General features: G+C 54.4%; 1 protein-coding gene across 1 annotated transcript in view; it reads right to left on the bottom strand.

Moving 5' to 3' along the window:
- Window positions 1–13,018, bottom strand: part of GABBR2 (gamma-aminobutyric acid type B receptor subunit 2) — a 394,966-nt gene that overhangs the window by 11,211 nt on the left and 370,737 nt on the right. The window contains exons 14-16 of the mRNA XM_066256664.1: window positions 11,720–11,830; window positions 6,969–7,193; window positions 4,491–4,673 (exon numbers count right to left, since the gene is read on the bottom strand). Of these exons, the coding sequence (XP_066112761.1) occupies window positions 4,491–4,673; window positions 6,969–7,193; window positions 11,720–11,830 (519 nt within the window). The remainder of the gene's footprint in view (window positions 1–4,490; window positions 4,674–6,968; window positions 7,194–11,719; window positions 11,831–13,018) is intronic.

The following is a 13,018-nucleotide window of genomic DNA, read 5'->3' as shown; positions in this document are numbered from 1 at the left end:
GGAGTGCCCCTTTCACTGCTGGGGCATGCAGGGAGTGCCCCTTTCACTGCTGGGGCGTGCAGGGAGTGCCCCTTTCACTGCTGGGGCATGCAGGGAGTGCCCCTTTCACTGCTGGGGCGTGCAGGGAGTGCCCCTTTCACTGCTGGGGCGTGCAGGGAGTGCACCCTTCACTGCTGGGGCGTGCAGGGAGTGCCCCTTTCACTGCTGGGGCGTGCAGGGAGTGCACCCTTCACTGCTGGGGCGTGCAGGGAGTGCACCCTTCACTGCTGGGGCGTGCAGGGAGTGCCCCTTTCACTGCTGGGGCGTGCAGGGAGTGCACCCTTCACTGCTGGGGCGTGCAGGGAGTGCCCCTTTCACTGCTGGGGCTTGCAGGGAGTGCCCCTTTCACTGCTGGGGCGTGCAGGGAGTGCCCCTTTCACTGCTGGGGCGTGCAGGGAGTGCACCCTTCACTGCTGGGGCGTGCAGGGAGTGCACCCTTCACTGCTGGGGCGTGCAGGGAGTGCACCCTTCACTGCTGGGGCGTGCAGGGAGTGCCCCTTTCACTGCTGGGGCGTGCAGGGAGTGCACCCTTCACTGCTGGGGCGTGCAGGGAGTGCACCCTTCACTGCTGGGGCGTGCAGGGAGTGCACCCTTCACTGCTGGGGCGTGCAGGGAGTGCCCCTTTCACTGCTGGGGCGTGCAGGGAGTGCACCCTTCACTGCTGGGGCGTGCAGGGAGTGCACCCTTCACTGCTGGGGCGTGCAGGGAGTGCACCCTTCACTGCTGGGGCGTGCAGGGAGTGCACCCTTCACTGCTGGGGCGTGCAGGGAGTGCCCCTTTCACTGCTGGGGCGTGCAGGGAGTGCCCCTTTCACTGCTGGGGCGTGCAGGGAGTGCCCCCTTCACTGCTGGGGCGTGCAGGGAGTGCCCCCTTCACTGCTGGGGCGTGCAGGGAGTGCCCCCTTCACTGCTGGGGCGTGCAGGGAGTGCCCCCTTCACTGCTGGGGCGTGCAGGGAGTGCACCCTTCACTGCTGGGGCGTGCAGGGAGTGCCCCTTTCACTGCTGGGGCGTGCAGGGAGTGCCCCCTTCACTGCTGGGGCGTGCAGGGAGTGCCCCTTTCACTGCTGGGGCGTGCAGGGAGTGCCCCTTTCACTGCTGGGGCGTGCAGGGAGTGCCCCTTTCACTGCTGGGGCGTGCAGGGAGTGCCCCTTTCACTGCTGGGGCGTGCAGGGAGTGCACCCTTCACTGCTGGGGCGTGCAGGGAGTGCCCCCTTCACTGCTAGGGCGTGCAGGGAGTGCCCCCTTCACTGCTGGGGCGTGCAGGGAGTGCCCCCTTCACTGCTGGGGCGTGCAGGGAGTGCCCCCTTCACTGCTGGGGCGTGCAGGGAGTGCCCCCTTCACTGCTGGGGCGTGCAGGGAGTGCACCCTTCACTGCTGGGGCGTGCAGGGAGTGCCCCTTTCACTGCTGGGGCGTGCAGGGAGTGCCCCCTTCACTGCTGGGGCGTGCAGGGAGTGCACCCTTCACTGCTGGGGCGTGCAGGGAGTGCACCCTTCACTGCTGGGGCGTGCAGGGAGTGCCCCTTTCACTGCTGGGGCGTGCAGGGAGTGCACCCTTCACTGCTGGGGCGTGCAGGGAGTGCCCCTTTCACTGCTGGGGCGTGCAGGGAGTGCACCCTTCACTGCTGGGGCGTGCAGGGAGTGCACCCTTCACTGCTGGGGCGTGCAGGGAGTGCACCCTTCACTGCTGGGGCGTGCAGGGAGTGCACCCTTCACTGCTGGGGCGTGCAGGGAGTGCACTCTTCACTGCTGGGGCGTGCAGGGAGTGCACCCTTCACTGCTGGGGCGTGCAGGGAGTGCACCCTTCACTGCTGGGGCGTGCAGGGAGTGCACCCTTCACTGCTGGGGCGTGCAGGGAGTGCCCCCTTCACTGCTGGGGCGTGCAGGGAGTGCCCCCTTCACTGCTGGGGCGTGCAGGGAGTGCACCCTTCACTGCTGGGGCGTGCAGGGAGTGCACCCTTCACTGCTGGGGCGTGCAGGGAGTGCCCCTTTCACTGCTGGGGCGTGCAGGGAGTGCACCCTTCACTGCTGGGGCGTGCAGGGAGTGCCCCTTTCACTGCTGGGGCGTGCAGGGAGTGCACCCTTCACTGCTGGGGTGTGCAGGGAGTGCCCCTTTCACTGCTGGGGCGTGCAGGGAGTGCCCCTTTCACTGCTGGGGCGTGCAGGGAGTGCACCCTTCACTGCTGGGGCGTGCAGGGAGTGCACCCTTCACTGCTGGGGCGTGCAGGTGCAAGCCAAGGGATAGACACCTTTCCTACTCTGCTCGGGCGGCGGCTGACGGAGGGCTGCCCGTTCTAAGAGCCAGCTTCAGAGGCACAGACAGCTGGGTGGAGACCCTGGTGGCGCACCACTGCGAGCCCCTCATAGGAGGGACTGCCAGACAAACAACGGAGAAGACAGAATGCTCACTCACACTGAATTCCACATAATAAGGAATCATTTTTAAGAATAAGTATATCCCAAATATTGTATGGGACATACTTCCACTAAGAATACGACGGGTTGTTTGAAACTAAAATTGAACTAGGCATCCTATATCTAATCTGACAACCCTATGTCTCACTTCTTTCCTGGGACTCTTAGCTAGTGACTACATTTCCCCTCCTCCCCGTGGCTAAGTATGTGTAAGTTCTCTGTCAGGGTAACTGGAGCAAACCCCAAATGTGTACAATTTTGTATCAGTAAAGGGATCGCCTGCACGGACTTCCTTTCTCTTTCCTTCCTAGGACTGAGAAGAGGGCCTGCCCTCCACAGGCTTTGACTGTGCTGCCAGGAACACGGCGCATGGGACGCAGCAGACAGCAAGAGGGAAGGAGACCCATCGGCAACAAGTCGGGGAGCAGAGCTGCCCGCCCACCTGGACCTCTCTCCTTAGCACTGTTAGGTGGGAGAGAAATAAATGTGTATTTGGGGGGGCACTTTATTTTGGGGCCTCTTCGTCAAGGTGACTTAGCCAGTGTCCTAACCTACACATGGCCCTTTGTTCCTCGCCCTCACATTGAATCAGAATTCCTGCATTAAGCACAAGTCCCGAGCACTACAGGCCCAGTCACAACCCTCGGCCCAAAGGGTGACAGAGGAAGGTAATTTGGTTTCTCCTTCCAGGTACAGAAAGTCCAGAATGTGAGGACTGGCTTGGGCACAATGGAATCGATACAGCTATGGCCCCCCTGCAATATTCGAGCCCCAGCTGAGGGCCTGCAGGACAAAGGCGGGTCTGCCGCAGCAAATTCTCTCCCCTGAAAGTCTCTCTCCACTCCCCCTCCCTGTGGACATCACACAGGCGCAGGCAATTACGGGGTGTGTTGGGAGAGGGCAAACTGGGGTGGTTACACAGGGAGGAAGCCACCTGTTAAATAACAGAAGATAGATTTTTGTCCTCTGCCACCTGGGTTCCTGACACAGGGCTCCTGAAACCCGTATAGTTTCCTGGGTGACCAGAGTGCTGTTCTGTTTTAATGAGGCAACTCCGGGTGGGCTCCCGGAGGAGGGCCGGTCATCACGTAGACCGCGCCATGATGAGACACTTGGATTTTCAGCCTGCCCCATTCTCCTGAGACAGGAGAAGGGCTGAATATGGACTTAATAATGGATCGTGTCTATGTGATGAAGGTTCCACAATAACCCCGGAAGCACAGGGTCGGAGAGTGGCCAGGCTGCCGTCCATACCCACACCGGGAAGGCCACGCACCCAGCCCCGCGGGGCAGAGCGCCTGTGCTCCGGACCTTCCCAGGGCTCGCCCTGTGTATCTTTCCACCCAGTCGTTCACCTGTGTCCTTTATCACACCCTTTAACAAACTGGTAGACATACGTAGGTGTTTCCCTGAGGTCTGTGAGCTGCTCTAGAAAATGAACTGAACCTGAGGACAGGATCGTGGGACCTCCCATTAACTTGGTCAGAAGTTGAGGGTAACCAGGGACCTACTCCTTGTGGCTGGCTCGTGAACTGAGGTGGGAGCAAGCCTTTAACCTGCGGGCTCTGACATGTCTCCAGGTAGTTAGTGTTTGACTTGAGCCAAATTGTAAGATACCCCATCAGTGCCACAGGAAATTGCTTGGTGTGGGAAACACCCTCCACCCAACACATTTGGTGCCAGGAGTGTCCACAGTGTTCTGTGAGAGTGGTGAAGGAGACACACAGGAGGTGCACAGCTGAGCTTTTCCAACTCACTCCGGCATGTGGAAGCTCACAGATCTCTAAGAACGCCCTTCTTTCTGGGGACAGCCTGAATCCAGGGCCAGGTCGGCCAGAAACTCCTGCCACATTCTGGCTAAGGGCCTCACGTTCCCCCTGGTTCTTGCCGCCGCAATGACAGCAGATGGGGCTGCACAGCTGTGACACAGGGACGACCTTGAGGAGACACGGTGGGGGCGGCAGCTCTGAGCCCCTGCATCGGGGCCCAGGGATTCAAATGGGGAGACGGGGCCCCGGCTGGCGGTGTTGTGGGGGTACCTCTGTGATCTTCATTCGCAGGCGATGGTTTTCGGACTGCAGGCCCTCTAGGCGGGATGTGCTTGCTTGGTTCACGCTGGTGACTGAGGTGGACGTTTTAGAATCTTCTTTCTTCTGATTCTGAGTGAACTGGAACCGTCTGTTCTGAGTTGCTGCATCTGGGTTTGTTCTCAGAGTGATAAGCTGAAAGGACAGATTAGGTTTGAAAAGAGAACCCTGGGGTCCTCCCTCCCCTGCCCTGTCCAGTCCCTCCCCACGGGTGGACTGGGGGCAACAGGGGGCCACAGAAAGGACTCTGCTGGGAGTCCCGCGCCCCGGGCTCAGGGCTGTCTCCGTCAGCTTGTGTGTGATGGGGGAAGCCCCTCCCCTCGCTGAGTGTCTGCTTCCTTCCCTGTCAGCAGAAGTCTGGTCTCCTGACCCCGATTCCCTGCATCTCCACCATTCTTCACAGCCCACCCAGGGCCCCTCAGGCCTGGCTCCAGCTGAGCCTGCTCTGCCTTCGGCCTTGAGCCACGGGGAAAATAAACCTGAAGGTGACAGTTGTGAAGACCGTGGGAGGGAGGAAAGGCTTCTCCTGGTCAGAACCACTGGTGGGCACCTGGGGTGAACTAACGACCAGCTCTGTCCCTGACAAAGATATTTTTATAGAAGAGAAAGAGTTGCCACTTGACCCTGATCTTATACTCATTCAGTTGAGAAACACCTCTGGTTTGAGGCAGGCTATCGGCTCAGTCCTGGAGAGCAGGGGCTGAGCGAGCCACGGCCCCTGACCACCAGGATCTCATGGTCCAGACGCGAGGCGCTGAGCTTTGTGGAAAGTCTGCAGGATGGTGAGGGCAAGGGGATCCCAGGGGGAAGAAACGGCACACGCCATCACAGGGAGGCCTGGGGCTCAGGCCGCGATGGAGAAGGGCAGTTTGGATGGCAGACAGGGGTTTCTGGGGAGACGAGGAGACTGAAGGGTCCTGAAAGGCAGCCCAGTGTCAGAGACTTGATCATGGAGCCAGGAGGGCCACGCAGGCCTATTGAGGGTGACAGAGCAGAGTGGCATGATCAGAGCTGGCTTCGAATCAGCTGGTGTGGCTTACAGGACAGAGCGAACATCAGAGTGCAGTGGAGGAGTGGTGGCATCGGCCCGGAGCCTGGGCAGGTGTTGACAAGCAGAGAAGGAAGGAGTACACGCCAGGGGCATTTAGAATACAGTGGACCCTGCTTGGGGACAAGCAGGGTGCCTGGGAGGACGCAGGTGCCATGGGCAGCCTCTGGGAGGAAGGACCCCGTTCCTTCTCCTAGGCACAGATGCCCCCAGTTGGGCCAACAACTCCTTCCCCACTCTGTTTCCTGCTTTTCCTCTACTTTTGACACTGCCCCTACCCAAGGTCAGGCTTCCCTCTGTGCAGACCAGCTACTGGGGGGTTCTAAAAGGTCAAGGCCTCTGGTTCACGTGCTGCTGGGTGGGATAATGTTTGAAAAATACTTCTTGGGATGGTCCCGAAGGTCAGCTTTTCAGATGAATGGAAAAATGTAAGAGGTTGTTAAAAACCATTATTCTTTATGTCCACTAATACTACTACTGCTACTCAAGGGGATAACTGGAAACAAGAAAAATGTGTTGTATAAAAATAAAGTTATTGGCCCTGGCTGGTTGCTCAGTGGTAGAGTGTCGGCCTGGCGTGCAGAAGTCCCGGGTTCGATTCCCGGCCAGGGCACACAGGAGAAGCGCCCATCTGCTTCTCCACCCCTCCCCCTCTCCTTCCTCTCTGTCTCTCTCTTCCCCTCCCGTAGCGAGGCTCCATTGGAGCAAAGATGGCCCGGGCACTGGGGATGGCTCCTTGGCCTCTGCCCCAGGCGCTAGAGTGGCTCTGGTCGCAACAGAGCGATGCCCCGGAGGGGCAGAGCGTCGCCCCCTGGTGGGCGTGCCGGGTGGATCCCGGTCTGGCGCATACAGGAGTCTGTCTGTCTCTCCCCGTTTCCAGCTTCAGAAAAATACAACAACAAAAAAAGTTATTTATAATATAAAAAATATGGAACCAAACGTAATGCTCACCAATAAGAGATCTAGCGGACAAGCAAACACGAAGCTTCCCCTCAGTGATGGTTATACACACGGGGAAATACAGAGGCCAAAAAATTAAGTGAAAAGGCACCACTTGTGCTATAATGACAGCTATATCTGTCTAACTTAAAAAAAAAAAAAGGAAAGGCATCAGAAATATTAACAGTATAAAACCAAAACAAAACATTAACGGTGATTATTTTTGGGTGACGGGACTGTGTGAGAGTTCAGAAAAATCTAGCTTTTACTTTTCTGCATTTTCCAAATTTTCTGTGATGTGAATTGTGTTTATTTAAAAACCAAACCAAAACAAAAAGGATGTGAAACTTAGAATGTGGAGGAAAGTCAGCAATCCCCGTGTGACAGAGCTGGAGGCCAGAGGCCAGGGCGGTGAGGCTGGGGCTGTGGGCCGCTGTCCGTACCTTCGGCACGAACACCAGGCAGAGGGTGATGGTGCTGCAGAAGATGATGACCAGGGCCACGATGCAGAACTGCACGTTGGGCTGGTCCCGGGTCAGGAAGGACACGGCGGCCCCGATGATGCACATGATCCCCACGTTGTAGACGCTCATCCCGATGTACTTGCTGTCATTGAGCGCGGGGATGCTGACATTGCGGGTCTCCCAAGCTAAGAAACAACCGAACAACTGAAACGGTGAACAGAGAGGGAAATGGTTGTTACCAAGTGGCGGTACGGCACACGCTCGCCGCTCTGAGAAGCAACTGAACTGAGGGTTACTCAGGAAGTGGGGGTTGTGGGGGAGGGAGGCTGGGGCTTTGCTGTCAGCCAGGTCTTCTAAATGTCATCATCTGTCTTCCCCGATGGCCCTGGTTGAGTCTAGGGGTGCAGATTGGGAGAGTTACCGCTGTCTGGTTCTCCTTCGCCTCCACCCCTGGTTCATGCACAGACCCACAGGAGGCCATAGTGGGAAGGAACTTGAGACATGATCACGACTACTTCCCTGCATTCAACAGAAAACACTGAGGCCCAGAGAGAGGAAGGGACTTGCCCAAGGACACATAGCAATATGGTGGCAAAAATGGACTGTGTCTCTATCTTTAGAAGTTCAGTCCAGTCTTTTTTTTCCAGTAAACTGGACAAGCCCATGTCTGGGACATTTTTTACTCTCACAATGCACATAGCTACCCAGAATAGAGACTGTATTTCCTAGTCTATACATGACTAGGTTTTGGACAATGCCATGTAGTAAGTACAACTGTGTATACATTTTGGGAAGCGTCTTTAAAGAGGAAGGTGCTTCTTTTCCTCCTTCCTAATAGGTGGAGTGGAATGTGATGGGTGGAGCTTGAGCAGCCATCTCTGACCACTAAGTCATCTTAGACTACAATGTGGAAATAGCATGAAGAAGATGGGGGACCCACAGGATGTAAGGAGCTCAGCTGCTGGGAGCCCTCACACCTCTCCTAGATTGCTTACTTGAGAGGGAAATGAACTCTCTCTTAACCTACTGTTATTATTACCACTATCTTTTGTCACTTGCGGCTCTACTCCTAATCAATATCTCCCAATAGAATTGAGCAGGATAGAACTGAAATGTAATCCGCAGCAGGATGTTGAGAGTTTATCCCCACAGGTAGTCTAAGGGGAGGGCAGGCCACAGAAGGAAGTGCAGATTAAAGACAGGGCAGAAATGGTGGTGTGGGTGGGAGGAAGAGCTGACCAAGATTGCAGACTGGTCTGGGGGCTTCTGCTGCAGTCCAGCCCCTCTAGGAGACCTTCCCACAAAGGCCCCTCTTCCCTCTGATCTCATCACTGAAGCTTGGGGCATCGAGACCTGCACGAACCACTTAACATCACAGCAGGGCCTAGGTTTTGAGGTTTGGTTTAATTTGGCAGCAGGATGCCATGTGGTAGTAGAGTGGCTGACACAGGTTGGAAGATTTGGAATCTGCTCTGCTGTCCACTGACTGTATGACTCTGGGAGAGTCGCTTCACCTCTCAGGACCTCAGTTTCAACATCTGTGAAATGGGAATAATAATAATGCCTCTCTCAGTCCCTGGCCAGTTGGCTCAGTAGATAAGAGTGTCGACCCAGTGTGCGGATGTCCTGGGTTTGATCCCTGGTCATGGCACACAGGAGAAGCGACCACCTGCTTCTCTTCCCCTCCCTCTTCTCTCTCTCTTTTCCCTCCTTGCAGCCAGTGGTTCGATTGGGTCAAGCATTGGCCCCAGATGGGGGTTGCCAGGTGGATCCTGGTCAGGGCGCATGCAGAAGTCTATCTTGCTATCTCCCCTCCTCCCACTTAAAAAAAATAAAATATAGAATAACACCTATCTCATAAGGTTTCTTTCCTGATGGAATGAAGGGCTGTTATCTGAAAGCATTTTAAAAATGGAAATGTCCTCTACAGAATTTAAAAGGCATTTGTTGTAATTAGTATTATTTTTATGCAATCATTGTTGTTCTTAGTGTTTTCTCACAGATTGATTTATTTTGAAAAAAATCCCTTTAAAATGGGGAACCAGAAGGCCAGGAAGCAGACACCGAAGAAGGGGAGGAAACCACCAGCAGTGAAGCCTGCTTTGTGCTGGTTCTTTCGAAGGCGGTCCCCCGCAGTCCCACAGGGGCCCTGGGCCTGGCTGTCCACATCTCCCAGGGGAGGAGCAGAGGCTGGTCAAGGCCAAATGGCCTGCCCGAGGTCCCCGGCCGGAGTGTCAGGGCTGGATGGGTGCCAGAACTCCGGCTCTCTGGCACACTGCCAGGGGGCCACCAGACCATTGGGAGAGTCTCCACCAGTCATAAAACAAGGGCAGGTCTGGGGACTTAGCCGTCGGCCACGAATCTCTGAAGAATGCCAGGAGGAAACAGAGACTAACTCCTTTTTAGGCTTTTATGGAGCTCACAGAGGCTTCATGGGCACAGGTAACATTCAGGGCAACTTCAGCTGAGGATAAGAAAGAACTTTCTAGTAAAGCAAGCCATCTGTAGTGGGCTGACTGTCGGTCCTAAAAGAGATGTCACATCTTAATCCACGGAAACTGTGAATGTGATCTTATTTGGGAAAAGAGTCTTGGCAGATTAAATTAAGGGTCTGGAGATGAGACTTTCTGGATTATCGGGGCAGGCCCTAAGTCAAAGGACAAGAGTCCGGATAAGAGACACTTGGAGAACAGACTTGAAGAGAAGGCCATGTGCAGTTGGAGGCAGAGACTGGAGTAATGCGGCCACAGCCAGGGAACGCCTGGAGACACCAGATCCTGGGAGAGGCAAGGACGCATTCTCCCCTAGGGCCTCCGGTCGGAGCACGACCCTGCTTTAATCTCAGACTTCCGGCTTCCAGAACTGTGAGAGAATAAATTTGTTATGGCAGCTAACACACCATCCACACAGGCTGCCTGGAAGCGGGGAGCTCCCCGTCACTGGAGGTGTGGAGGCAGTGAGTGAAAGAACACTTGTTAGGGATGCTCATGGTGGTCTGTGGGGTTCAAGGATGTTGGAACAGCTGACAGCAGACCGGGCGTACAGGGCTGGGCATGCTCTTTCCAGTCCTGAGACTCGGAGGATCAGAGCAGGAGGGGCTATGAGGGGGGCTTTTAGTTATAAACCCGAGAGGCCAGGAGGGATATGGACAATTCTTTGCATACACTGGAAACAATAAAGCATTTGTGCTGTCAGATACAGTTTTATTGACATAATCTGACTGAAAGTATTAGCTTTACTGGAAGAGATATAGTCATCTCCAGCCACTTCTGGAAGCAGGTGGGGGAGGTAATGAATGGCCAAAACACTACAGATAAATCCAGTTTAGCGTGAATCTGATTCACATAACCTAATTTCACAGTCAAGATCAAGAACATGGAAACTGAGGGACGCTAGAAAGAGTCTAGTTTCACTCTCTTTATTCAACAAGGGCCAGGGAAAGGCTAGTCATGGATTTTGCATACTTCCGGTGACAGCGAGCTCACTTCTTGCCAGGGGGCTCCATCATATCTGTGAACACTGCTCTGCTACACAAAATCCTTCCTTACATGGACCAGAGGGCTGCCCTCTGGCAACTCTGCCCACTGATGATGGTTCTACTCTCGGGTCTGTGCCACCTGTGGTGACCATGTCTCCAGAGTGTGACCTTCTCCAAGCCTAGGACCTTGGGCCGGTCTTCAAGGTCCCATTTTAATTCTGGGCTCCTCCTGTGGACACCTCCAGCTCATCACCTTGAGGGGCTCAGATGGTCACCCAGTAGTTCTCAAAGGACCTCTATGGAAACACAGAGGGTCTCAACTAGTATGAAGTGAGGACAATCTTTGCTAGGGTCCCCTAACACCTGCTCTTCTGGTGTGGCTCCTTGAAGGACCCAGGGTCATTCACTAAGAGTTTTTGGAAGCAGCAACAGGTGAGGAATCACTTGAGCAGCGTAAGGAATCCCAGCTTATTTAACTTTTTGGAGAGGGCCTCATTTTCCACTCCTAAGAAGAGGCCACAGAGAGGCAGATGCTGGCTTAATTTCCCCGCAGAACGATCGGAGGAGGGTGTAGTAGCAGCTTCCTGTCACTGGAGGGACGGTAAGTGGAGACAGTTTCTACAGGATGTGGGGACAAGATTCAAGGGTCGATGCGGGATAAGGTAAGGTGGGGCTGACTGTTCAAGTTCTTCCTGACTTTGAAATTCCACAATTGTATGAGCAGGCTTGGTACGTGATCTTTTATTTTAGCAGATGAGTGGAGTGAAAAGGGCTGTTTCCGAGATCGGAGGTTCCCAGGTGGCCTCTGGCAAGTCACTTAACTTCTGTGAGCCTTATTTTCCCTATCTATAAACTCAGAGAGTCCACTAACCTTCCCCAGATTTAGAAGATCCAGTGAAATCCAGGGTGCGAACATGTCCTACATAGCAACCAGCTGCCATTCCAGGAGTGGTACAGAGGCAGCCGCTGGTTTCGGGGTTACTCTCTGGTACCTCGTTTTTGACTCTGCCACTTAGTCGCTGAGTGACCTTGGGCACACAGAGCCTCAGCATATTCATCAGTGAAATGGGGAGATTATTTGTACTATCTCATAGGGTTGTTATGGCAATTGCGGTAACATGGCAGACGGGCCTGGCGTGGAATAAGTGCTTAGTCCTGGGGGCTGTTTATTTTCATGCTGATGGAGGCCCCCAGGAGGGAGAGTCCAACAGAGAAGCGTTTCCCTGCACTCAGCCTCCTGCTCTGCACCTACCATGAGAAGCCCCTTGTAGGCATAGACGATGCCGAGCCAGATGGTCATGTGGGTGTTCTCACAGTGCTCCAGGAGAGGGCGGATGGAGATGTCCCGTCCTGCTGGGTCCGGCTGTGCAAAGAAAAAACAGAAACCCAGGGATGGCACTGGGCGCCTTTCCAGCAGCTGGGTCCCTATCTGTCTGTCCTTTTCCCTCCCAGAAGCCACAGTTAGTGAGACTGTCCACAAGGCTCTTGGGACCTCACCTCTGTTCCTACTTCTGTGTTCCGTGGGGGCAGGCCTCAATGGGCATTGATTGCGTTCTCTTGGTCGGTGGTGATCCCGCCTGCACTAAAGTTATCCGTGTTCTGTATGCCCTTCCAACTTGAGTCAGAGCTCTGGAAGGTAGGGACTGCATTGCTTCTGGGCCCCTAGCACCTAGCATGAGACCTGACCCAGAGCGGGCATCTGTAATATTTGTTAAGAGTGAGGGCAAGAAGGAGGCACACAATGAGGTCAGGAGGCCTTTAAGTCCCTCTGGGATTAACTCAGGGAACTGCAGATACAGGTGTCCTGGCCAATCATGGGGCCTATCAAGCTCTTCTAAGACCTTCTTGCCCACCACCCATTAAGGGAGCTGTGGTGGTAGCTATGTGATGTACTATGTGACCTCTGGGCCAGAGCTGATTGGACAATGGGTGGGAACCTGACTCTAGGCAGCCAAACCAGAGGCTGGTCAGAGACCTATGAGTGCAGAGTGCTTTGCCCAAGATGGGTGGTAGAGAAGATCCTTCCCAAGCTCAGGAATTAGAACTGGGAAACCGAGAGAATCAGGCAGGAGGTGGCAAGAAGAGAAAAACACACCCAGTGAATGAAAAAATAATAGTGTCTATATATTTTTCTTGAATCACTTTCTTGACAGTAAGTTACGGACATCCTGACCCTTAACCCCTAAATATCTAGCACATATTTCCCAAGAACAAGGAGATTCTCTTACCTAACCACACACACACTTCGCCAATTTTGGGAAATTTACCACTGATACAGTACATTATCTAATACATCATCCATTTCCAAATTTCACCAATTGGCCTAAGAATGTCCTTTAAGGCAACTGCGGTTTTTCCAAAGCAAGATCCAGTCTGGGACTACATATTGCATTGACTTGTCCTGCCTGTAGTCTCCTTTAATCTCAAGCAGTTCCTCAGCCTACTCTGGTTTTTCATGTCATTGATATTTCTGAAGTATCCAGTTCAGTTATTTTGTGTAGACTGTCCCTCAATTTGGGTCTGTCTGAATGTGTTTTCATGATTAGATTTA

This window comes from Saccopteryx bilineata, chromosome 2, assembly GCF_036850765.1.
Source record: "Saccopteryx bilineata isolate mSacBil1 chromosome 2, mSacBil1_pri_phased_curated, whole genome shotgun sequence".
Lineage (NCBI taxonomy): Eukaryota > Metazoa > Chordata > Mammalia > Chiroptera > Emballonuridae > Saccopteryx > Saccopteryx bilineata.
The sequence above is the reverse complement of the archived record's forward strand: the minus strand, read 5'-3'. Positions and strand labels throughout refer to the sequence as shown.